The following is a 24,334-nucleotide window of genomic DNA, read 5'->3' on the forward strand; positions in this document are numbered from 1 at the left end:
AGTCATCTAGCACTTCACCACCATTGTCTTTGATATTGTGGTACTGAGATAAACGAGTACATGCCTTGTACTGTGACAGTCTTTCTTTTTGCAAAGCCCATCAATGATCAATTGCTAGCTGCCTATTTAAATCTTATATTTTTATAGGTTGGTATTCACTATAATGAAAAGAAAGAATTTGGTTAACAGTCCATATTGGATCAGCTGCTTCATCATAATGCAAGTTAAACATTTGTTTTCCCTCATTTTATGGAGAGGTCTCAAGTTCTGTGCTATAACACTTGAGCACTGTGAACAGATTACATTAATATCTGTCTGCTGAACTGACATAAGCTCCTTTATCTATAAATACGGTGGAATAACAAGTTGCATAATTGGTTTGGTTATTTGGATAATTAAACATAAATTTACTCAATTAAAAAATGAAAGCATACATTATCTATATATCTGCTTTAAAATATGTGTGAAAATTTGCTGGCCTAACTAGTTCCATTGTGTTTTTAAAGTATTAGTGTTTATGCCTTGTACAAAGTGATGGGGTTTATAAAGATATTTCATTCATGTATGTCATGCACTCTGCTTACTTTCACCCCATTATTCTTCCTATTTCCCCTCCCCACTAATGCATGTCCCCTCCCTTTTCCAAAATAGTCTCCCCTCTACTTTCATGTCATAATATTTTTCTGTGTACTTTAATATCAAATCTAGTGCCATATATGAGGGAAATTATGTGATGTTTGTCTTTCTGAGCCTGGTTTGTTTTCCTTAATATGAAATCTGCCTCCTTAAATGGCCAGATTACAGCGTATAAGAATAATACATTGCCATTGTTCTTGAATATCACTGGATTGGATAAATATTTAAATTTTAGTCTATAATTCTTTAAACGGACATATCACTTAGATGCAACACTGTGCTGTTTCTGGATGGCTGAGGCACAGACTCAGCACTCCACCCATGACTTTTAGCTGTTCCACTGCCACCTCCTTTTCCTCGTCAATGAGTAACAACAATATATTTTTATTTTGATTAAAATGAATACATATTACAAATCATTTTATGTAGAGAACACTCATAAAATTTAATATTTAAAGGAAATTTAAAAATATAAGATCATAAAATATATATATATTAAAAAATATTTTATTCATTATTTTTGTTTTATGTGTACGAGTGTATTGCCTGCATGTATGTGAGTGCACCCATGTTGTGCAATGCCACGGAGGTCACAAGAGGGCTTCGGAAATATTCATATATTTTTAATTTAAAGATTTAAATATTAGCAATTTAGGTTATATATTTGATAGGGAGAAATTGTTTTTAAGAACAAAGTAAAATTAACCACAACATCAATTCTGCTTGTCTTAGAACATAATACATCTTTCTAATCAAGTTAACATATAATTAAGATCTGAAAACTTAAAATTTACATTTAAAAACTAATATGTGTAACTGCATAATGCAGCTATGAAAATTTAGAAGCAAGCCTTGAAACACCACTTACATATCCCTTGTAGCCAAATTTACACATAAATTAAAAACTTTCTCATTCCTATGTATTAGATAACATACATTTAATAAAGTTCTCATATATTTGTAATCTCACACTCTTTTACTATTTTATTGACCACCAGAGGTCTCCAAAAACAAATTATTCAACAGAACAATTGATAAGAAACAAAACTATTCTGTGAAAACAATGCCATTGTGTGCAGATGAGATTTTAAATATACCCTCTAATTTTTTTTTTTAGTTGAAAGACAGTGATGTGTCTTACACATTGGCTTCTCTTGACTTGGAGAGACTTTCAAAGAGGGGTTCCCAGAGGACTGGTACTATATATCAAAATATAAGTATTTAGTGAGCATATTCTTTATTAACAATTCTATCCTTACACTGTATAAAACAATTCAGATAGAGTCCAGGAGGTGCAAGAAAATTCTGCATCTCCTTCCTAACCTCAGAGTCTTCTTTATCTAGTGTTTCTCAGGCCTGGTAGTCTCTCAAGTTATGCTGCCTTATTGAATATGTCAAGGATGAAGATGACATTCTACTCCTGAACGATGACGAGAAAAACAAATCCCCTAGGAAATGCATGTGTTCCTAGCTTCTTTTTCCCATATAGTTTATCTTTACTCAAAGGGAAAAAGATATATCTTTTATTCTGCTAATATGCAAAGCCCTCAAATCAAATTAGGATGAAGGTGAGGAAGCATTTATTTGAGAAATGTAGCATTGGGGACTATTTTGAAATTTGGTAACCAGGATTTGCTGATGAGAAATTAAACATGTAGGGAAACGTGTAGGGAACAATAGCATCCAGGTTTACACAACAGCAGAATGAATGAGATAAGCTTACACATACCATAAAGAAGCACCAAGATGAATCAGCCTATTATTTGCTATAAACCATGAAAACTCAAAAAGGAATGGCTTTCTCACTGGAATTTTAAGTTCAACACTTAATAATTCTTTGCACATAGCAGCAATTACGTACCATAGTACTCCCATCGTGACACAGGTGCCACAGCTATTCCACACTTGAACACTCCACTTCCTGATCCCAGGACCATTGAGGTTACGTACCCTCCATATGACTAGGGAATGGAAACAGTTATTTTTATGGAGGTAAAGAAATAGGGACATATGGTAAGCAAGTTTCAGTTTCCACATTTCTCACATCTTTATATACTGTGCCTCTTTAGAGATAGAGAGCATGGTATAGGAGGCTTAAATTGGCTTTAATTGGGCAGTATCTAAAGACTATGCTTTTGGAGTCTTGGTCCCTTTTCATACATGTAAGGAAGTAAGCATAGGACGTTTGCTGACCTTGGTGTCTGTATAGCACAACTTAAAGTAATACATGAAAACAGTAACATCAATCTTTACTGATTAGTGAGAAATGCCCCCTTTTCTTCCCTTCCTCCCTTTTCTTTCCTTTTTCTTTCCTTCCCCACTCTCCTCCCTTCCTCCCGCCCTTCTCCCCCTCTGGTTTCCTTCTCCCTTCATAATTAACAGAGGTACAGGTCTGGCTCAGAAGATACTGTAGAAGACTGCTGCTCAGAGGTACAAGATTTGATAGACATGCTTTTCATCTCCTAATATTTAAATACAAAAGATAAATTAACCTGCATTGTGTTGTATTCACTAGGGAGTGCATGCAAATTCGTGAGTCAAACAACTACTCACCCAGCCCCAAATTGCAATTCGTTTGCTGTCCACAAATCCCATTTTTGTAAATTGTCTAAAACACATGAAAGAAGTCCACAAATCAGTTTTTCACTGTGTACCGAAAACTAAGACAACTGCACAAATGTGAAACCCTGACATTTGTTATCTCTCATTCTATTTCAAACTTAGATGAATCACTGCCAGCAATAAAACACCTGAGATAAATGTCTACCGTGCTAATTTAAGGACCAGATGAACAAGGTTTGCTTTTATTTCAGTCCATAAAAATTCTCTGTCTCTGTCTCTCTCTCTCTCTGTCTTTGTCTCTCTCTGTTTCTTTCTTTCTCTCTGTCTCTCTGTCTCTGTCTCTGTCTGTCTCTGTCTCTCTCTCTCTCTCTCTCTCTCTCTGTGTGTGTGTGTATGTGTGTGTGTGTGTGTGTGTGTGTGTGTGTGTGTGTGTGTGTGTGGTGTGTCTCACAGAAAACAAATCCTGGCAGTTTTTTTCACAGCTTTATATAAAAATTTGCAGCCCAGATGCACTTTTCTTTACATAATTGAATTTGAATCTCTCCAGATGTTTTTCAGTTTGAGGCTGGTTGCCCCTGCAATAGAGAAAGATAAGGGCACAGAGAACATCTGGGTAGGGCTTAGAACTGTCTCTGGACACTCATCTGAGAATTTAAACACCATTGTCTAAATAGATCCCTTCCTGCACTGGGTATTGATTAGCTAGTTTGGCACCATTAAATGGAAAGCACATTTTCTTTGGTGGATTAAATATTATTTTTGCCACTAAACTGTATTTGGGGTTGGAATCCAAGTAAAGAAATGTAAACTTTGTTTAATGCACTTATTTCCTAATCTTAGCCTTACATCAAAAGTAATTTCTGACTTAAGTAAGTCTAGCAAATAGACAATGAAACTTTGTGGTATTATGGGAGATTTGGGGAACCTTTACACTGATGTAACTTTGGGCCTGTTCTTCAGTTGATGGTGCGTGTCCAAGACTGCTGAATCAATCAGTATTAGAACAAATTAAGCATACTTTTCAATTTTCCTTCCTGTCAATTTCTTTATACATAAAGAATCCATACATAAAGACATGTCACTATCATGAGTGCACAAGCTGATATACATTTACAGACTGAACATATCCTTGAAACCATGACCGATGCACAGTCACAAGCTTCCAGATCATCTTCCTGTCTGAAAAAGGAAAATAAATGAAATAAATCATTTTCTGTTGGAGTCCAAGTAAACCTCACCTGAGTTTGTACTTGATTTCGAACGTTATGGAAACTTTGGTGTTTAGATTCTTTCATTCAACATTGTATCTGTAATTTTCCTCCATGCTGCTATAGTCAGGTCTTTTTAGTTGCTACAACAGTGCTCCATCATATAAATGTACTGCATTGCATTAATTTTAAGCTGGAGTTTTATTTTATGACTTTGCAATTATGTAATTTTAGGGCTTTCTAAAGGTCAGATTTGAGAGGCCCTGGGGACTATGCTGTGCTTTCATACAAAGACCAGTCTTCATAAATAGCTATTTTTAAACCACCAAAGCCTCACTCTTGAACTAATTTACTTTTTCAAAATTTATGTCTAAATCTCCTTTTATCATGACTAATCATTAGCTTTGATATAAGGGAATTCCATTCACTCAGGAATACTGGTCTTCATTAATTGTTCCTTTTCTTAAAGGACCCTTTCTCCATATATTAAATTGTCTATGGGTTGTTCTACATCTCTCAGTCTATGATTTCACAATATTATTTCAAAGCACTCACAAGATTTCCCCAAACATCCATGTTGTTGGTTGGAAACTCAAAGGACACATTTCTAATTTGACCTTTGAATAGAAGTGTTGGGGTGGACTAGATTCTGATCCTATTTCACCCTGACAAGCAAGTAACTAACTCAAAACCTTGATTTCTTTACTGAAATACATGATAAGAACACCCACCTCCCGGAGCTGCTACACAGCTCAGTGACAATATGGGCAGGTAAAGCACTTCACAAGCTATGTGCCCTTCAAAGTACACTCTTCTTTTAACCCAGAGCACATTAGTTTGTAGTCTTGTATGCAAAGGTAAGAATGATATGGCATTCATACATAATGAAGTTCTTATGATTGAGATTCATGGTAGTTGTGCCCCACAGTTTTCCAAAGAGAAGTCACCCTTATCTAGGCTGTAGGAACCACTCCTTGGGCCTCATAGTTTTTACTCTCTGTAAGGTGAAAGTAAACTCACTTTCTCCACTTGGTCTTATCTCTAAGGGATGGGCTCAACTATTTAACTAGATGTTTACCCAATGTATGGTTAAATTTAATTTTCAACTTGATTGAATTGAGAAATGTCTAAGAAAACATTGAAGCACATTTCTGCATATGTCTATGAGGGTATTACCAGAAAGGATTAACTATCAGTGGAAGACCTACCTTGAATGTAAACAATATCTTCTTGTAAGCTAGGGTCCAAGAAGGGATAAAAAGGGAAAAACAAATGCTCTCTTTGCTACCCCATGGGATGGGAAGGTTCACTACAAGTCCTGTTCCACATTGTTCTACTTTGCCAGAGCCCAGAATCAACAGTGTCAAGGACTATGGACCAACATCTCTGAAACCATGAGCCAAAATAAATAACTCTTCCTTTCTGTTATTTTTTATCATACATTTTATCATAGCAATGAAAATCTCACTAACAGAATATTGATATAGACATGGGGTCATTGTTTTGACTTATCAGATCTTGTAGTTCAGAAATCTTTGGAACTAGGAAGAGGAATTTAGAAAAAAAAATGTTTGAAGAAGGCAGCTGGAGTGCTGTAAGGAGAGCTTAATGAGTGGTTCTTAGAGAAGAGCAGAGAACTCAGATGCTGGTAGGAACACTAAGCACTGTGCTCATGAGTCTTCAGATGGGAAAAAAGACTTAATTTTGAATTGTGCCGAAGATCATTTGTGTTACTATGGCAAACAACTTATCTACCATTGGTCCATGCCCTAGGACTCTGTAGGGAGCTGGGTATAATGGTAAAAGACTAATTTGAGGAAGGAAATTTCAAGGCTTCCTAGTGTTCATTTTGTAGCCTGATTACTGTTGGGTGTTTTTAGTCAACTTTACAGTAAAAATTGTCAGCAAAATGCAGAGACAAAAGGGCTGGAAAACTTGTAGTTTGCTCCTAACCAAATATGCTAATGATAATGAACTGAACTCTCTTCAACCATGGTCAAAATAAATCTTTCCTCTTGTACGTTGTTTCTGTTTTATCACAGCAACCAAAAGTCTGACTAACATACTCAGGGTACACTCATTCCTCAATTTATCTTGTGTTTGATGGATTTCTAGTCTCTGCTTTTAGAAGGCAGTAGTATATATACCAACTCCCTTTCTAACATTGCATATAAAAAAAAAAACTAAGAAACACCTTTTCAAAACTTCATATAGAAAAGAAATAGAAAAAAAAAACTTCATATAGATCTACAATGACAAGTTTTTACCTAAATGTAATAGCTTCACTAAAAACTTACAAGGATGAACTATTACAGATCCATTCTAGAACCCTGTACATTATTTCCATTTTACAACTTTAAAATACAAACCAAAGGGCAAAACGTCAATGATGCTTGAGATCACCTACTGGTTACTCACTTGGCTGCTTCAATTTGATCTTCAACTTCGAATGTTCCCAATCTTCTGTTGATTGCATGCATGATCTTATCTCCTTGGTAACCACTTCCTCTCCCATCAAAGCTAGCTACTATGATGTTTTCTGTACTTGCAAGGTAAGTGGCCCAGTTGAGTCTGAAGACAGCATCTGCCTTTTGACTACAGGGGCCGGCATATCTGTGAAAAAATGCCAAGTTGTTAGATGATTTTTCTAAGTCATAGAATGTTCACATTTCCTTTTCTGTGGACAAGGTATGTATATCTTTCTCTGACATGAGCCTAAAATCACAGTAACCACTGGGTTATTAAAAATGGATTCTTTAAACTTGACAACACAAACATATGGCTGTGTGTTTTCTTCAAATATGTTCATAAGCTATGTCTCTGAACATTATTATCAAGCATATGCTATACATTTTAAGGATACAATATTAATTCCTGTAACAGTGGGGAGAGGAGAAACCATCTTATAAAACTAACCATGACAATCAATGCAGTTTTTCATCTCAGTTTAGAAATACCCCAGTCTACAAGTTTATTTCCTAGGCTGGGATTCCTTAAGGATTTGGATTGGATACGTTGTGCTTTTCCCTGAGGATTCTGTACAGTGCTGCTCACAGTGAGACTCTATAGATCACTGTAGAAGGAATCATAGTATGAAGGAATGCTGGTACTTAAAGACTCAGAGGAGAAAGAAATGCAACTTCGTATTGGAAAACAAATATGCTAGTCAGCATTACAAAAGTCTTAACATCCCTGTGCCTGCAGTCTTCGCAGGCCGCAATCTACCCCATATGTAACCGTGTGTACAATCTCTACCAAGTTCACTCATTTCTATTAAGAGATGCTTCCTATAGCATATTGTACTTCATTTAAATGCCATCTTTGCATGGTCTAAAAACTTCCTGGCTACGAACCTTCTAAAATAGTGATCTTTTCCCCAACCCATCTCTCCTATTCATTGGCTCACTGATCCCCATGAGGAATAGGCAAGTCCTGTTTACATGCTTCTGCTAACATTTTTCTCCCGTTATTAGGGATGGAAGTCAAGGGAACTTTCATTTCAACAAAATATCATATTATTTTAATATTCTTCACTTTTTAGAGACAAGGTTTTGCTATAGCATCAGTTGGCCTGGAACTCCCTCTGTAGACTAGGCTAGCCTTGATTTCATAGAAATCTATCTGCCTCTGCCTTCAAGTGCTAGGATTGAAGGCATGCACCACCATGCACCGCTTACATTATTTTAAACTAAATATTGTACCATTTAAAAGAAATATTTATTTATTTATTTATTATTTTTCATTTGTATGAGTGTTTTGCCTGCAAGTATGTAAGTTTACCTATGTCCTACAATGTCTATAGAGGCCAGAAGAAGCCTTCAGATTCCCTGGAACTAGAGTTACAGATAGTTATTAGTCACCATGTGGATGTTGGAATTTGAACCCAGGTCTTTTGGAAGAGCATCCAGTGCACTTAACCACTGAGCAATCTATCCAGTCCCTATTGTACCAGTCTTAATTCAAACAGGAGAATGTATTCATACACTCAAATGTAAGTACACTTTGCTTTTTCTTTCTTTCTTTTTTTTTTTTTTGGTGACCTGAAATTCCTTTGTCCTGTCAGTGAAAGTATATTCGGTACATTAAAAGTGTCAACCTCTTACTTCTTATGATGTCTAAGAGGTAAGGATGAAAATGAGAACTTGAGGAGGCAGGAGAGATAGCTCAGTGGTTACGATCACCTTCTGTTCTTGCAAAGGATCTGAGTTCAGTTCCCAGCATCAGATGGTAACTAATAAGTGTCCAGTGCCCTTTTCTGGGCCCCATCACCACTGTGCATGCTTGTGGTGCACCTACATGAATGTAAAGCAAAACATCATACACGTAAAATTAAAAAAAAACTCATTACTTAATTTTATAAAAAAAGAAATTGAGGACTTGAAATGTTAGTGGAATTCCCTTGAACGTCAAGGAAAAAAAGCAAAAGCAAAACCATGTAATTATGGCAGAGAAGGAGTGTCTATTTGTCTACTAAGAAGTTGGAATAAAACACAAGTTGAGGTCTGTGTGTGTAAGATGGGAGGAGGGAATAGTGATCAGTGATTCAGGAAGGAAGGGGCGATGTACTAGTTCTGTGTTTCAGTAATCTCTACTGGGCAGAAGAATATGATAATTAATTGCTAAATTACTCCCTTATGAATACTTACACTTCTAATAGTAGAGGATATTTCTTGGCTTTATCAAAATGAGGAGGCAAGATCATTTGATACCAAAATTCTAAACAAACAGAAAGATTATTAGTGAGTTAAGAACAATTATTAGTGCAATATTTCATTTCTTGTTTCTCAGTGATGTCATGTTTTGAGTTTAACAGTTTGTTAAATTAGAATAGAAAATGAAAATTATGAGCTCAGATTCAATCATGTCTCTAAAATATAAAAACACTGTCAAGTTATAATTCTAGGTATTAGAGTACTAAAACAATTAAGTTGTTTCTAACATAGCCATTAAAAACATCGGAGCCTTGTAAAATAAAAGTGCATCTTAGGGTTTCTGATGTTTTGTTTTGCGGCTTCTGTTCTTTGGCATCTGATCTACTGATCTAGTTTGTTTGTGGCTTATGTTCTAAATTTTCCTCCAAAATGTTTTCCTCTTCTTGAATTTCCTTGAAGCTGTTTAGAATTTGTAGTTGGCCCTAATTCTATTTTAAAATTCTGACTTAATAACATTTTTATAGTTTCTATTGCCATCCCAGGCCACAAAACTGAGTTCCCATTTTCAGTCCTGTCTTTGACAGAATGAAATCTGCTTTTGTGGGGCAAAGGGCTATGCAATCTCTGGGGGGCCTTTCTCAGGTCCATTAAAGTCTCTGTGCTTGATTTACCTGCAGGTTAATAAAAATGTGTCCCTGAATAATGAATCATTTTCTTTGCTCTCAAATTAAGTAAGACTAATAAATATAAACAAAATTTTCCACATTTCCATATTCAGTAAGATTTAAACTACAGGCAAAAATGTATCTCTAGAGCTGTTTCTTATGTCCACTTTCCTTCTTGTTTCTTGATTGATTTTATAATGATTTTGGTTAAGGAGAAAAGAAAGATTTAATAGTCAAATCTTTACATAGCTATATAGATATACTTATCTTCTTATTTTGTTAATTATTTGTGTGCCTTTTTATTAAATGTGTTTGTAATAAAAAATATAATTATGTTAGAATTTCAGGAAAGTACCAAATTATCAGCTGGCTGTGATTTTTAAAAAATTTTATTTTATTTATTTTCTGTTATGTGTATGGGTAAGTATTGCCTGAATGCGAGTGTACCAGGAACAAGCAATACCTACGAAGGTCAGAAAAGGGCATAAGATCCCCCAGAACTGGAGTCATGGACAGTTGTTAGCCACCATATGGGTGCTGGGAACCAAACTGGAGTCCTCTGCAAGATCCATCAGTGCTCTCAACCAATGAGCCATCTCTCCAGCCCCAACAGTGATGTTTTTAAGGTATAGGTCCAAGTCATTATTTGTCCTCTATTTTCTGGCCAGAACTAGTTGATTATAAAGTGTTTTTGACTCCATAATTTGGTAAGTGTACTATTTTTCTTTGAGAGGTGTGTCGGGGGAGGCGGGTCTTTCCACTCTCAAAATTCCATCTCTCCCATTCTCTTCTCTCAGACTGTTCAGCTCTCCTCCCCTGTAATGTGAATGGCCAGAGTGCCAATGGGATCCTCCCTCTCCTGCCATCCTACAATCCCTGTCAAGTTTTCCCTCTAATCACGTGGCCTCACTGACCCTAAAACCTCAAGAACCCCTCACTGTATGCCTACTGAAATAGAATCACATTTCATTATTCAACCGAGTATCTTGCATCAGACCGTCTAAATGAATTCTTGACTCTCAATATGGGTCAGGGACAGAGACCAGAGGCACCCTTAGAGTTTATTATAAAGGGTGGATTCTGGGCCCACCCTAACCTGCTGGGTCAAACAATGAATGTTAGCAAGGGCCCCAGTGACTACATGCACCTTCCATTTGTGCAGCACTGCCCTAGGTAATTCTGTTGCAGAAGCATCCTCTACTAGCCAGCCAGACCTACCATTTACAATGACAGGAGCTGAATATTTGTAAAGATTTTATTTTTATTATTTTTAATTATGTGTATATGTGTATGTCTGTCTGTATGTTTTTTCACATGAGTACAGATGTCCACAAAATTCAGAAGATGTCAGAGCCCCTGGACCTGGAGTTATAGGCAGTTTGAGCAGCCAGATGTTGGTGCTTGTAACTGAATTGGGGTCCTCTGTAAGAACAACAAATGTTCTTAAACACTGAGCCATCTCTCCATTCTCATATTTACTATTGTTATGCTAAAATTCAAAAATTCTAAACTATCAATCATGATGTATTTCTCCCATCTGTATAAGTTCTTATTCCTTAGTGGAAAAAGAAATCAAATAAAAAAACAAGCATTTTCATCTCAAAGAAGCCTGTCAAGTATTCTTAATGGTCCAAGCATGTAATCCATTATTAGCCACCAACCTCAGTCCCACCCAGTCAAGGAAAGGGAAAGAAGAATTAATTATTTCTTTCCTGAAACTGAAATTTAAATACTTAATAAACAACCTCAAGTTTTTAACATATCATCTTAGATATTTTTTATCTCTATAGTTCAAAATTAAATATATAAGGTATGACCTAACAGCTATTATAATTTTACAATTAATACTTAGCAGCAGAACAGAATTACTCGCTGGATGAATTGACCTATCTATAGTGCACTGTCTCCAAAAACATTTTCTTTTGACAAAATAAGTTTTATACAGAATTGTGTTTTGAGGCCACAAAAAAGCTATAGTTCCTGTGACAGAACATTTCATGGAAAGACAACCTTTTAAATCAGGTTTACATAAAATGCATATTTTCAGACCACATTATTATTATATTATTTATATTTTATTGGTGTTTCCATGCAAAGGACTATTCCCAAAGAAATTTAGCTTACTTGTTTCATTCAAAATAATGAAGTCCAATTTTTTTGAAGGCATTTGGACATTCTGCAGCATTTTATCCAAAGCTGAATTGTCTTCCAGGGCTCGTAGTTCTGAACAAATACATGAAAGAGCAGCAATTTATTACAATGTGAGGAAGTTAACCATGAAGCAATAATGAGCATGTGTGCAGTGCAGGCACTGAGCTGTCCAGACTTTAGGTAAGAAGGCTTGTGTTTAAACTGCTGTTAAGAAACCCTAAAGCTAAAGAATGTCTTATCCTGGTCCTATTCACATATACTTTCCTATAAGCCAAAGGAGGTTGAAATGGAAGAAAATACCTTTATCATCCATGCTGCGATGCATTGTATAGAGAGGCAGACCAGGGCCTGTTAACATAATCAGTGAAAATATATGTTTCAGATGACTATCGCATTTGAGCTTTCAAAAACATCAGCCATTAGCCAGGTGTGGTGGCGCACACCTTTAATCCCAGCACTCAGAGGCAGAGGCAGGCAGATCTCTGTGAGTTCAAGGCCAGCCTGGTCTACATAACGAGTTCCAGGTCAGCTGGGACTACAGGGAGACCCTGTCTCAAAAAAGGCCAAAAAAAAAATCAGCTATTACTATTTGATAGAACACATAGAGCTATTTCTGTAGCTAGGAAACTTAATAAATGTCTGTCATAAAAGCTGTTTCCCCCTCCCCTTTTTCTTAAAAATACTGCATTTGAGTACATGAAATATTCCTGAAAAGGTGCAGGGGCCAGTAGAATGGGGTAGGAAATGAACTTCTGCCTCACTGATCATCTCAGGCTGGTTATCATCTCTGTGCCCAGTTCCTCAACAGCAAGCTGAAATAAGAGCTTCGGCCTTCTCCACTGTTCATTCATGAGCCACAGTGATCTTGACATCTCTCAAACTCTGTACTCCTTAGGGGATGAGTGGGCAGAGCTCTGGAGCTAGCCCCACCTTGAGGAAGAGAATTCCTACATGGGCCCCCACTCTGCGGAGTCCAGGAGCCAGGAGGCACATCTGCAGTGCCTGACTTGGATAAGCAATTTCTTTCTGGCATGCAGAAGTGTTTTTCTCACAAGCCCATATCGTCACTATTTATCCCAACTGTGATAGCTGTGGAATGGAAGGTAATGTATAGCAAAGCTATTTTATGAGCTATTTAATTTTGATGCATTTAGATGATAATATTAACTTTTATATTAGATTGAAAAACCACAGTGAGGGCTCTGCTAGACCTGGATTTGAATCCTGGCTGACTTCCGGGATGAGTTAGGTCAATGTGTCTATGCTTCAAAGCCCTTGCATAGAAAATGAGAATAATCAAAACTTTGCAGAGTTTTCTTAGGGTTCAAAGAAGATCACAAATCTTAAGCTTTAACACAATGCCTAGAATAAACCACATAGTCAAGAAATGGCAACAAGACTCAGCCAAAGTCAAGAGCCCTAAAGAAATAGGTAATAAAGAAAATACACTAAGGAGAAAAAGTCAGATAATTGGTTCAGAATCCTCTTATTTGTCACTGATTGCTCTTTCTAGATTATCTAGACTTTCTCTCATTTTGAGAAGCATGCCAGCACAGCATTAGAAGGGAGAACTCGGGTAAGGTTTGCTGAGTCTTGTTGAACTTGCTGTGTGACCTGGATCTGTCTCAGGAGAAAAGAAAGTGTTCTTAACTTCAGCATTTTGTAAGTGGACTGCTTTTCTTTGAGGTGTGTGTGTGGGGGGGTCTTTCTACTCTCAAAATTCCACCTCTCCCATTCTCTTCTCTCAGACCTATTTAGCCCTCCTTCCCTGTAATCTGAATGGCTATAGCTTCAATGAGACCCCCTCTCCTTGCCTAGGTTTATATTACTGATTATTAATATAAATATTAATAATCACAATATCAACAGAAGATAAAGCAAGTGAACATGTTGGGTGACAGGCACCACTCACAGTCTCTTGCTAACTTAAGGGATAAATGGGCAAAATAACTATTTAAATCCCATAATATGTGGGTGTGTAAGAATGAATTCTTCAGAGGGGAAAGAGACGTGGTGTGTACTCATCACCTAAATTTGAATGGGCAGAAAAGGACTAAGGTGACTGCAAAGGCTCCTAAATCTCCAAAAGAAATGAAGCTGATCAGAAGAGAAAGATGGGGTGCCAGCAGGGGACAGCGGGCATGGGGAAACAGGGCCAGGGGAATGGCAGCATGGTTGTCTGACTGGGAATGAAGGGAGCTGCTTCCCTGGAGCAGTCTGAGCCATCGGCACACTCCTCACAGCCAGTACTAACTTACCCAAACATCTCAGCTGATAATACTTCACGTTGTCACTAAATGACACAGAATAGTACTGACACCTTTCTGGATTCAGGTCACAGCTAAGACACTTCAGATTTGTGTGGTCATTAAGTTGAATTCTGTAAAATCAACAGTGGTAATTGTTTGATGAAGTGGTATTTGAAAGGAAGAAAGGGAATAATGCATGTTCTAGTTTTAGCAGAATCAGAATGCCAAAGCAATCCTCAAGACTGATTTTAATAATAAAATAAGTATATAAATTAATAATAGCTTCAATCTCCCACTGTTTGGAAACATCATCAAAAACTGAATAGAGTCATTATCTTCAGTAATATACAAACTGATAAATGAAGGGATAGAAGTACTTTATAACAATTACAGCATAATATTACTTAGGACAAGACAAAAAAAAAAAAAAAAAAAAAAAAAAAAAAAAAAAAAAAGAAGAAGAAAGAAAGCGAGAGCCCAGGACAGTCCAAAGTGAAAACCCTGTCACCAGCACCCTAGCAGAGTTCTTACTTATAAAGATTCCTTCCTCCTGGCATTCCTTTATATTCATTACTAATGTAGTATCTGGGAAGAAAACAAAGGAAATATAGTATTGATTATGTTTCATAAAAATGTTAGATACATCCCTGAGCTCCAGCTCCAGGCACACATGTGCACACAGGTGCCCTTGAACAGGCACATGCCCTCTATCTGTCCTTCTCTGCTCCTCCATTTCAGAACATGCTTATTTTCTTAGCAGACTACTGAAGCCAGGGTTTTCTTTCAAGTGATAAGTAAAAACTCCAAAGAAAGCGTTTATAAGAAAAATGTGCCTGGACAACTAGATTGAGACCCCTATATACCAATCCTGTTTTCCATATTTTCTATTCAATAGCATAAGCTACTAGATGGCCGAAGCTGCATATTCCTGAGAGTGGCAGAGCCACTTCTGCAAAGAGTCATCAAAAAAATACCTATGGCCGTGGCACAGTTCTTTGTGATGGGGTCAATAAAAAGCCTGAGACTCTAATGGAAAGAAATTTTCCTTTTGCTGACAGCTCATGTGTGCTGGTGGTAAGAAACTACAGCAAAGCTTGCCATTTTCCAAAGAGAAAGGCCAAGATACCGGCAGATAAAATTGCCTTTCCTGGCCTTCCAAACAGGCTGTATCAACCCGAAGGTAACAGAATACTGGAGTGTTCCTTCAGAATTCCAGGACATTCCAGTGAGGATGCAGTTCCTACAGTGGAAAGTAGGTAAGACCAAGAGGTAGAGCTGTTTGGTGGCATGGTATCAAATCTGCTGAGCATATGTGAAAATCATTAAGCCTTCCGTATGTTAAAAAGAAAAAAAGGATTGAACACATTCCAAATCGACTTCTCTTTGTGGGAGATTTTATCCCCCCCCTCCCGCTTCTGTGAGAAGAGGGTATGATTATAATGTGTGGGTTTACAGTGACTTACTGATTATCAGAATACTCACAGGTAATTGTTGGTCAGAGCTTCTATCCCAATGACTTCCCAGGTTCCTTTAGTAATAAATGTGCAGTCCTGGTTGGGTTTTTAAATGAGGGATTTATTAGACTAATCAAAGTAGAGGATTTAATAATTTATATGAGGAATTTAAATAAGTCTGGAGATAGCTTGTTGGGTATCCATACTCCATTCCACCTCACTCCATACATGACTGAAAAATTCAAATCGCTAAACTTCACCAAATAATTTCTATTTCATGTTAATTTCAAAGGAAGAAGGTTAACTGGAATCCACTTGGTTGGAATACTCACTTTGCTGTCCTTTTGGAACTGGCAAATGTGTCTGTAGCCCTCTTCGTTGCTGATGATCTTGTAGAAGCTATTACCATCAGAGGTGAAATGAGGCTCTGCAGGTCTAAACTAGATAGTAATAGAGCAAAGATACATCTCAGCTCACTCTTGTCTCATCTTAGTATCAAGTCCAGTTTTACGAAGTCCTCCCCAACACCTACGCTCAAAAACTTTGGATTCCCTTACTTGTCAAGTGAAACCAGGAGATCTCAAAAAGAAACTCTTACTAGAAAATGGGAAATAGACACCAAACTAGTGTTAGTTTGGTTGGGGTAAATAGAAATTGCACATAAAGATGCCCACAGTGGACACTGAACACACAGGAAGGAATGTTTGTTGTCATTCTGTGGCAACTGCAAGCAGGATGCTGAAGATTTCTGGCCATAAGGACATGCAACCTAGCTTCCACCTCTGTTTCAAGAAAGAAACTTCCGCAGTGTCACAACTGTGCTTTCTAGAAAGAGGCATATTATTATCTGACTGTTTCAGGTTGGAGGTAGTTGGTAGTGTGGAGAATTTTTCATTCCTGTTTTTACACAATTTTTTTTTTGAAAGTAAGGCTTAGTCTTTAACCATTTCTGGACTAGAGACCATAAGGAATGTCTGCTACAGATTTCCTATGGAAGCGTTCATATAGTTATTTTTATCATAAGCCTTTTCATTTTGCTAAAGATGATCAACAACTTACAAAAATGGTTTCATGGATATATAGAACAAAACTTCCATTTTTTAAAAGTTCAGTAGAAAATAATTCTCATAAAATAATGTTTAAAAGGAAGAGTGTCTATCCTGGCCTGCAAGGACTATATTGCTTTTCAATTTATTTTTCCTAGCTATGTTTGAGAGCAGGTAGGAGATGGTCTTTTAAAATTGTTGGTTCACTTCGCCCTCAATGTTTCCTCTCTTATCAGCTCCCATTTTGGGAAGTAAAATGCTTGCCTCTTCTATTTAGTGATTCAAAGTGAATTCATTTATGGAGCAAGCTGAGGCGTGCAGTACACTTGGTGTTCTCATTACAGAGCTCTGAAACACATTCCCCTCTCTAGACCTATGTTCACAGCCTTATCTTTTTAATACATTTCCCTGTTTCCCCTGGATGGAGTTGTGCCTAGTAGAAATGTGTGAAAAGTGGCATCTGTCTGGTTAAATACAGAGAGGAAAAAACATATTTTTTTCAAAGAGTCGTGAGGAAGTGTAGCATGTCTCTTGCCATGGAGGAAACCACTTTTCTTGTTGGCAAACCTCTCCCCTCTGTCCAATCAGCGCCTGAAGAAAAAGGACATATGAATGCTGTCGGAGCTCTGGCCCAGCAGAAAGGGTGGTCTTCCTGGACCGAAGTCTCACTCCCATCCCCCAGGATACAGGAAATAGTTACAGTTTTTGTGTCACTTTGCTTCCCTTTTAAAGGATAATTAATAGAAGTGGTCATAGAAGCTGGATGTGATTCAGTTTTCATCTTTCAAATGAAGTGTCATGATGCCTGGAGTCCTTTCATTCCTGTGCTTCGTCCCTGTTCTTCTTTCCACGGAGTTGTAGGCCTGAGGTTGGATGCTGTGCAAGGCTCATGGTGTGGTGAGGCTGAGCAGAGCTCCGGGCCTAGGAGGGTCACTCTGCATTCCCAGATAAAACGCTGCTTCTGAGGACCTACCAAAGTGTAGATTCGTACGAGTGTGATTTCCTCCAGAGAGGTGACATTGTGCAGGGCACATTGTATGGTTGGTGCTGTTCCTGCCAGCTGTAGTCAGGTCTCCTTAGGCATTTGTCCAGGCTGGGTTGCAAACTGTTTTCTGCCTTCAAAGCACTTAACTCATACACTACCACAATCTTTCTGCCCCCTCATGAAACCTTGCTCGTATGAACTTACAGCAATAGTGACAACATGCACAAGATCCATGCAAACTCAATCATACAAAAACCTAGTATAGAACTGGGGAAATGGGCAGGAGGCCCCAACCTTAGCCAAGGAACTATTGGCAGCTGATCACTTCTGGGTGAAGGAGAGTTGATCTTATTTAAGGGAGTGATGCTAGATAGGCTGAACAGGCTCCTATGAATGAACTCACACTGAAGGACATCTGGGTACATAAACTTCTATGAGAGAAAGCACAAAATCTGGTGGACGGGCTATAGGAGGGTGCAGATAGGGAGGGGATCTAAACATGATTAAGATGTATTGTGTGAAATGCACAAAAATTCAACAAAAATATTTTTTAAGGAAAAAAGCACATAATTCAGGCAGGAGGTCAACGAGTACATTCAGCATCCTGGCGGCCTGACAATGGCAGTTGATTTCTAGCTTCCTGGAGCTACAGTTTGCCTGGAGAAGGAGCTTTGTTTTGCCAGCTCTACTTCTGATTTTGACTTTTGTCCCTTGACTTTTCCCAGTTCGGTATGGTATATGTTCTTTATTAAAAGTACATTAACATGTTGAGAAATGGATCAACTACAATCCCTATTAATGACAAATAACATAAAGCCTTAGTATAGAATAGTTACATGTTAACCAGCTTTGAGTAGCAGGCCCAAAGAACATAAAATTCCATAACTCATAGTACTTACTCTGCCAACCCAGCCTGTAGTACTCGTTTCAACATGCTGCTGTGCCTGGGGAAGGAAAAAGACTGTTGGGGTTTCAGACAGGATGATATGATGAGATCTTTTTTCTTTTTAAGACAGGGTCTTATGTGTCCCAAGCTGTCCTTAAACTAATTACACAGCCAAGGATAGTCTTGAACTTCTAGTCCAACTTCCACCTCCCAAGTGCTGGATTACAGGCATCCATTATCATGCCAAGTTTTATGTGGTGTTGGAAACTGAACCAAGGGCTTCATGAATGCTAAGCCAGCATTCTACCAGCTGAGCTGCATCCTTTACCCCATGAAATGTATTCCTCAGTTTTAATATACTATCAACAAAATTACACTATAATAAAATAGTTGAAAAAAATTCCATCATATTGATGTGTTTTTCATGTAATTACATTTGATCATTTACCTCTACTGCTTGAAGCTCTGAGCTGGTTCCACCTCACACTGTCCTGGGACTTTGAATCCAACATGTACAGAGCTGAAGATTATCCCCTTTGCTTTCCTCTACCCTTCCAGCCTGCTCCACTCAGGCCAGAGACCTTACAGTGAGTACTGATTCCCACAGTTCTTACTCTCTACTCACAGTCACAGCCCCTTTCTTAGGGTAGGTTTCTCATGGTCCACTGCCATAGGGTCCTAATTGGAGATGCAATGTATCCTTTCTTCTTTTGGTCTAGTATCCTCTCTGTTCAACCCCCCCCCCAACTGACTTCATTTGGCAACAAGCAGCCTAAGCCCAACATGATACTCTTTAATTTAGAATCTTGGAACAACTTTCCATCTCTTACAAGATAAATTCAAACTCCTTGGAATGGTCCCTGAGTTTGTCTAGCCTCATTTTCCATCCTTATTTCCCTAAATCCAGGTGATAATTACACCCAATTCCTACCTGCTTCAAGCTGTTCACTCTGGATGTCCTTGTTCAATCCTCAACTCAGATGCACCTTTCTCCCTTATCTGTCAACAGTAGACATCTTATCCTAGATTATTCTATGCACCTCCCAAATCATTTCCTAGTCTTGCTCCACTTGCCTCCTGTAGAATATCTTTTGTTACTCTTTGTGCCTAGCTTTAAACCCTCTTATAGTACAATGCTCTGATATTGTGATGAGTTATCAAGAGGAAGAAAAGAACTTAGGTTTTGCAGTTTACGTTCGAGCTGTGTCCCTGTGACCTGAGCAAATGCCTTAAGCTCATGGAGCCTTAAGCTCCACAGTGTCTCATGTGCTGTGCATGCTCCATCTGTCATTCTTGATGTATCTTCACTATGGAACTCTCTACCAGAACAAAAGCATCTTGGGAAAGGTGGAGTGTCTACTTAATTCAAAAGTATCAACTCAGTAAAGAGTTGGAAACCTTTTAGGCAATGTTTCTTGCATAAATAAATGATTTTGTCAAGATACAGAAGTGTTCAAACTCTTGGGTAAGATTATGTCCTGTGCTCATCTGGAATGAAAGCAGGGAGGAGGTGGGGAGCACAGAGCTCATGACTAGAAAAGAAAAGGAGGTCCTGGATGTTCACGGCATATGCCAACAAAACCTCAGTATCTACCCCTCCTAAGACTACTGGCTTCCAAAAGCAGCCCTCAGCCTGGAACTTCTTGGCGTCCTGCTGGATCAGCACTCAGTTCACCTCAGTGTAGTTATCTTCTCAGGCTGGTAGATCTCCATTTAAATTCTAAATCTATTTCCTGCCTAAGATAGTCACAGCCTAGTAATGGATCTGTAGTCTCCTCGTATGCTTGTTTCATGTGTACCCAGCTAGTCTCTGTTAAAATAACCTTCATTTCAATTGCAGCTCCTGGTCCTCTTCTTGTTTTTGACTACTGACATCAGATTCTGCCTTCTGGGCTTCTAGTCACTCCTTCTCCCCTTTCCAAATGATCCATATCTAATCTATAACTAAAACACCACAACTTGTGAGCAAAGATGAAGTGAAGACACCATCAAATATCAAGTGACCTGACAGGCAAAACTGACTTGCTGCCTCAGGGTTGGACAAGGAGTCAGAGAGAAAAGAAGCTCAAACATTTACTGATCCCAACCTGATTCCTGAGTTCACAGAGCCCTCCCATCACATGCTGTTGGAAAAGCACAGAATCATTGTGCAATCTTACCAATGGGCAGTTCCATGTTTGGTTGGACTTATCATAGTCACAGATGTCCATCACGGAATAGTTCTGAATCCTCCTAAGCCACTGCAGAGAAATCCTCTCTTGTGTCACCCATGCCACATCACACAAGTAGTGATCCCTGGAGAGAAGAAGGGGAGGAGGTAGAGAAAGGAAGAAGAAAAAGAGAGATATTAATTTTTCTAGGCCTCCTGGGGCTGGGGTGATGGCTCAATGGATAATGTGCTTGCCACAAGCATGAGAATGGACTTCAGACCTCCAGAATCCAAGAAGAACCAGCAGGCATGGCAGATGGCTGTAATATCAGAATTTGAGAGACAGGAGATCTCTAGGACAAGCTAACAAACTAGACTAAGCAGGGTTAGCAAGTTCCAGGGTTCAGCAAGAGCCCGTGCCTCAGATGATAAAAGTAGAGAACAATTGAGGAAAACACCTGATGTCAGCTTGGGGCCACCATAGACATGAACACACATGTGCAGCCACACACATGTGAACATATGCGTGCACATTACACACATGTACACACACAAACAAAAAAGAAATATGACATTTTTCAAGATCTCTTTACCAATGAACATTTTACACAGTAAAAAGAAATGTAGTCCAATGGGAAGTAGAATTTTACATGGTTAGGCGTATCATTGAATCCCATAATATTTTATCTTTCCTTAAACTTAAATTGCACTTTAATTTCTAACATAAAGCATACCCAGCAAGGAAAGCAGAGGGAACATCCTGAAGGTGCTGAACACATATGACTGAAACCATATGTTCAGGATTTGCCAAGTCCTGAACTTGACCTCTGGTAGCAGGGAGTCCAGGGTCATGTAGTTCCCCTCTCTTCTCTGATGTCTTGAGAACAATGAAGTGAGGTCAGGGACCCCGGCAGAGATTCTAGCATTTTCTGGTAATTTAACATGTTTCTTCAAAAAGTTCTTGCTATTTAGGGTGAAATTAGAGATGACCCTTTTCTCAGCTTCACTTTCAGATGGGAAAAAAGTGGACTGGTGCCTCTATAGGCTTTGCAAATCAGAGAATTATAACTTAAAAAGCATTTCTCAAGAGTCAAAACATGAACCCTGTGAAGAGCCCTGCTGTGGTTTAACTGAAATTCATAGAGGTTGTGGTAGCAGGACATCCTCCCCAGCACATACCTTCAAGTGTTTTTGGAACCACGACGTTGTGATTTATATGGAAATGCGTGGAATTTATAATTTACTCTTCTGCTAGCCTCCCTAACATTTTTTGATGTGGATGGTTTATTTAACTTTTTTTCTACATTTTTGCTCCTCCTCTAGGGTGATTTTGGCTGACTATTCATACATCGCTTCTCTCCAGTGTCTGATCAAAGTCTTGCTCCCTTTTGTTAGAAGTTCAAGAGGAGTCTTTCATATTACTTTTTTTTTTTTTTCTGGCCCATAACTTTATCCTCCTGCACTCAACCAATCCTAAAATATTCCCTTTCCCCTGCCTCCCTAGGCAGTAGCCATCACCTTCTGTGGTCATCCTGTTCTCCTCGCTTGACTGGAGCTCTTTGAGACAGGGACCATACTGGTCTAGTTCATAAAACAGGTGCTCACTAAGTTCTCCTGGGATTCCCCTCTCACAAAAGCAGAATTTCTCTTCTGAATTTTTAATTGAATTTTTGAAATTTTCATACAATACAGTTTGATGGTATTTAGATCCCCTCCCCCATCCACATCTCCCCCCACTGTCCCCCATCCAATTTAATATACTCTCATATATATAGATAGATAGATGATAGACAGATAGATAGATAGAGATGATAGATGATAGATAGATGATAGATGATAGATAGGTAGATGATAGATGATAGATAGGTAGATAGATAGATGATAGATAGAGATAGATGATAGATGATAGATAGATAGATAGATAGATAGATAGATAGATAGATAGACAGATAGATGGCCTACGGAGTCTGATTTGTGTCTCTAAATGTCCTTCAGTGTGAGTCAGTTACTCATGAGAACTCAGCAATGGTGACAGCATGTGCAAGCCCTATGCAAGCTCAAATCAGACAAACTCTTAGTGTAGACTTGGGGAAGTGGTAAGAAATCCCAATTCTTCTGATTCTTTAAGCTTACAGAGTTATGCCCTTCCTCAGAACTCACATCCAGTCATTTCTCTCCACTCCCTTCATAACTGAATCATGCAACAACTAGAAATTGAGCACTTGGGATGAATCTCTATCAAGCACTTTAAGCCCTTCACAACTTTGAATTTCCTCTTTTATGTTGAATGCTAATGGGTCTCTATGTTATTTGACTGCAAGTTTCAGGTACTGAAGGGCCAAAGCCCAGGAACCAAGCAAGCACCATATTCTCATATGCATCCTTTCAGTTTAGCCTTCTTTGCCCTTTTCAGTCTTGGTGGCCGTGTGCTCCTAAATACACCAAATGTTTCCTAATTAGACTCTCTATCATCTACCTTCCACGCCCTTACTTCTTAAGGTCTTAGCTGAGGCAACTATCCACTTGTCCATGGTGTTTCTGGGAAAGCCGCTGCTACTGCCTCATGGAACTCATCTCACACCGTCAGGCTGCAGTGCCAGCGAGTGCTTCTTCACCAGCAGAGAGCAAGGGCTCCCAGTCTAATCTAGCTCTCTTGCACCCACCAAATGCAGAGGAGAAAAATGAGAAATTGGAAAGACAAATTGTGCCCAGGCAAGTAATGCAACTTTGTTAATAACATGGAAAAATATTTAAAAATATTTTTGTAAGTTAATGAAACTTAAAATAAGGTATGCCTTTAGTATTCTAGACCAGAGACTGTAAAACATTTAGTTAAAACCCAAGTAGTAAATATTTTAATCTTTGTAGTCTACCTGTTATCTGTTATCTGTCACACACACACATACACAGACACAGACACACACACACACACACACACACACACACACACACACACCGCATGCCAACAGCCAAAGACAATGAGGACAGAAATGAAAGCAGCTATGATTTGGTCAAAGTCTTCAATTTAAATGTCATAAATTGATGCCATAAGTTCTTTTTTATATTTCTTCTCATGCTTTTAAATATATAAAAACCATTCTTACTTGTGAATGATACAAAGGTAGAGGACAGAGCAGATTTGAATCACAGGCCCTGTTGGGTCAACCCTGGTCCTACCCAGTCATTCTTACTCATTATATATACACACCTTTGGATTCCTGTAATTCTAGCAGTTAGGAAGCTGAAGCAGGAGGATGACAGAAAGTTCAAAGCCAGGCTATGGTATAACCAACCAACCAACCAACCAACCAACCAATCAATAACAAAATAACAAAAACCCTTGGAGGAGGATCTACTGAAAAAAAAATAGTATACACCTCTGTATTGGTGGAAAAAGGCTTTCTATTCACAAGCACAGGTCTGAGGCCCAGAAATACTCTTTGGTCCTTTTCAAAGTTCTCTGGTGGCAGAGAGGGAGAGGGTAAGGAATCTCTCATTTATGGTCATGAGTCACTGATTCTAAATAGCCTTATCTGCAAAAGTTATAAACTATACCTCAAGTTTGGAAGTCAGCACTCTAAAATGACTTTTCTGCACTTGAAAACACTGAGTAATGGAATGTGGGAAATCAGCCAGGAAACTAACGTGTGTTGGCCATGTCCCCTGCCCATTTCTAGATAAAGGTTAATGA

General features: G+C 38.4%; 1 protein-coding gene across 2 annotated transcripts in view; it reads right to left on the minus strand.

Moving 5' to 3' along the window:
- Positions 1–24,334, minus strand: part of Dpp4 (dipeptidyl peptidase 4) — an 84,670-nt gene that overhangs the window by 14,038 nt on the left and 46,298 nt on the right. Inside the window, exons 11-22 of one of the 2 annotated variants that reach the window (XM_008845754.3) lie at positions 20,654–20,789; positions 18,508–18,552; positions 15,910–16,017; positions 15,606–15,673; positions 14,655–14,708; positions 14,133–14,254; positions 12,175–12,222; positions 11,848–11,946; positions 9,053–9,122; positions 6,825–7,019; positions 3,190–3,244; positions 2,498–2,597 (exon numbers count right to left, since the gene is read on the minus strand). In XM_008845754.3, the coding sequence (XP_008843976.1) occupies positions 2,498–2,597; positions 3,190–3,244; positions 6,825–7,019; positions 9,053–9,122; positions 11,848–11,946; positions 12,175–12,222; positions 14,133–14,254; positions 14,655–14,708; positions 15,606–15,673; positions 15,910–16,017; positions 18,508–18,552; positions 20,654–20,789 (1,100 nt within the window). The remainder of the gene's footprint in view (positions 1–2,497; positions 2,598–3,189; positions 3,245–6,824; positions 7,020–9,052; positions 9,123–11,847; positions 11,947–12,174; positions 12,223–14,132; positions 14,255–14,654; positions 14,709–15,605; positions 15,674–15,909; positions 16,018–18,507; positions 18,553–20,653; positions 20,790–24,334) is intronic. The other variant, XM_029569697.1, reaches the window with a different exon arrangement.

This window comes from Nannospalax galili, unplaced genomic scaffold, assembly GCF_000622305.1.
Source record: "Nannospalax galili isolate Female #2095 unplaced genomic scaffold, S.galili_v1.0 scaffold540, whole genome shotgun sequence".
NCBI classification, from domain to species: domain Eukaryota; kingdom Metazoa; phylum Chordata; class Mammalia; order Rodentia; family Spalacidae; genus Nannospalax; species Nannospalax galili.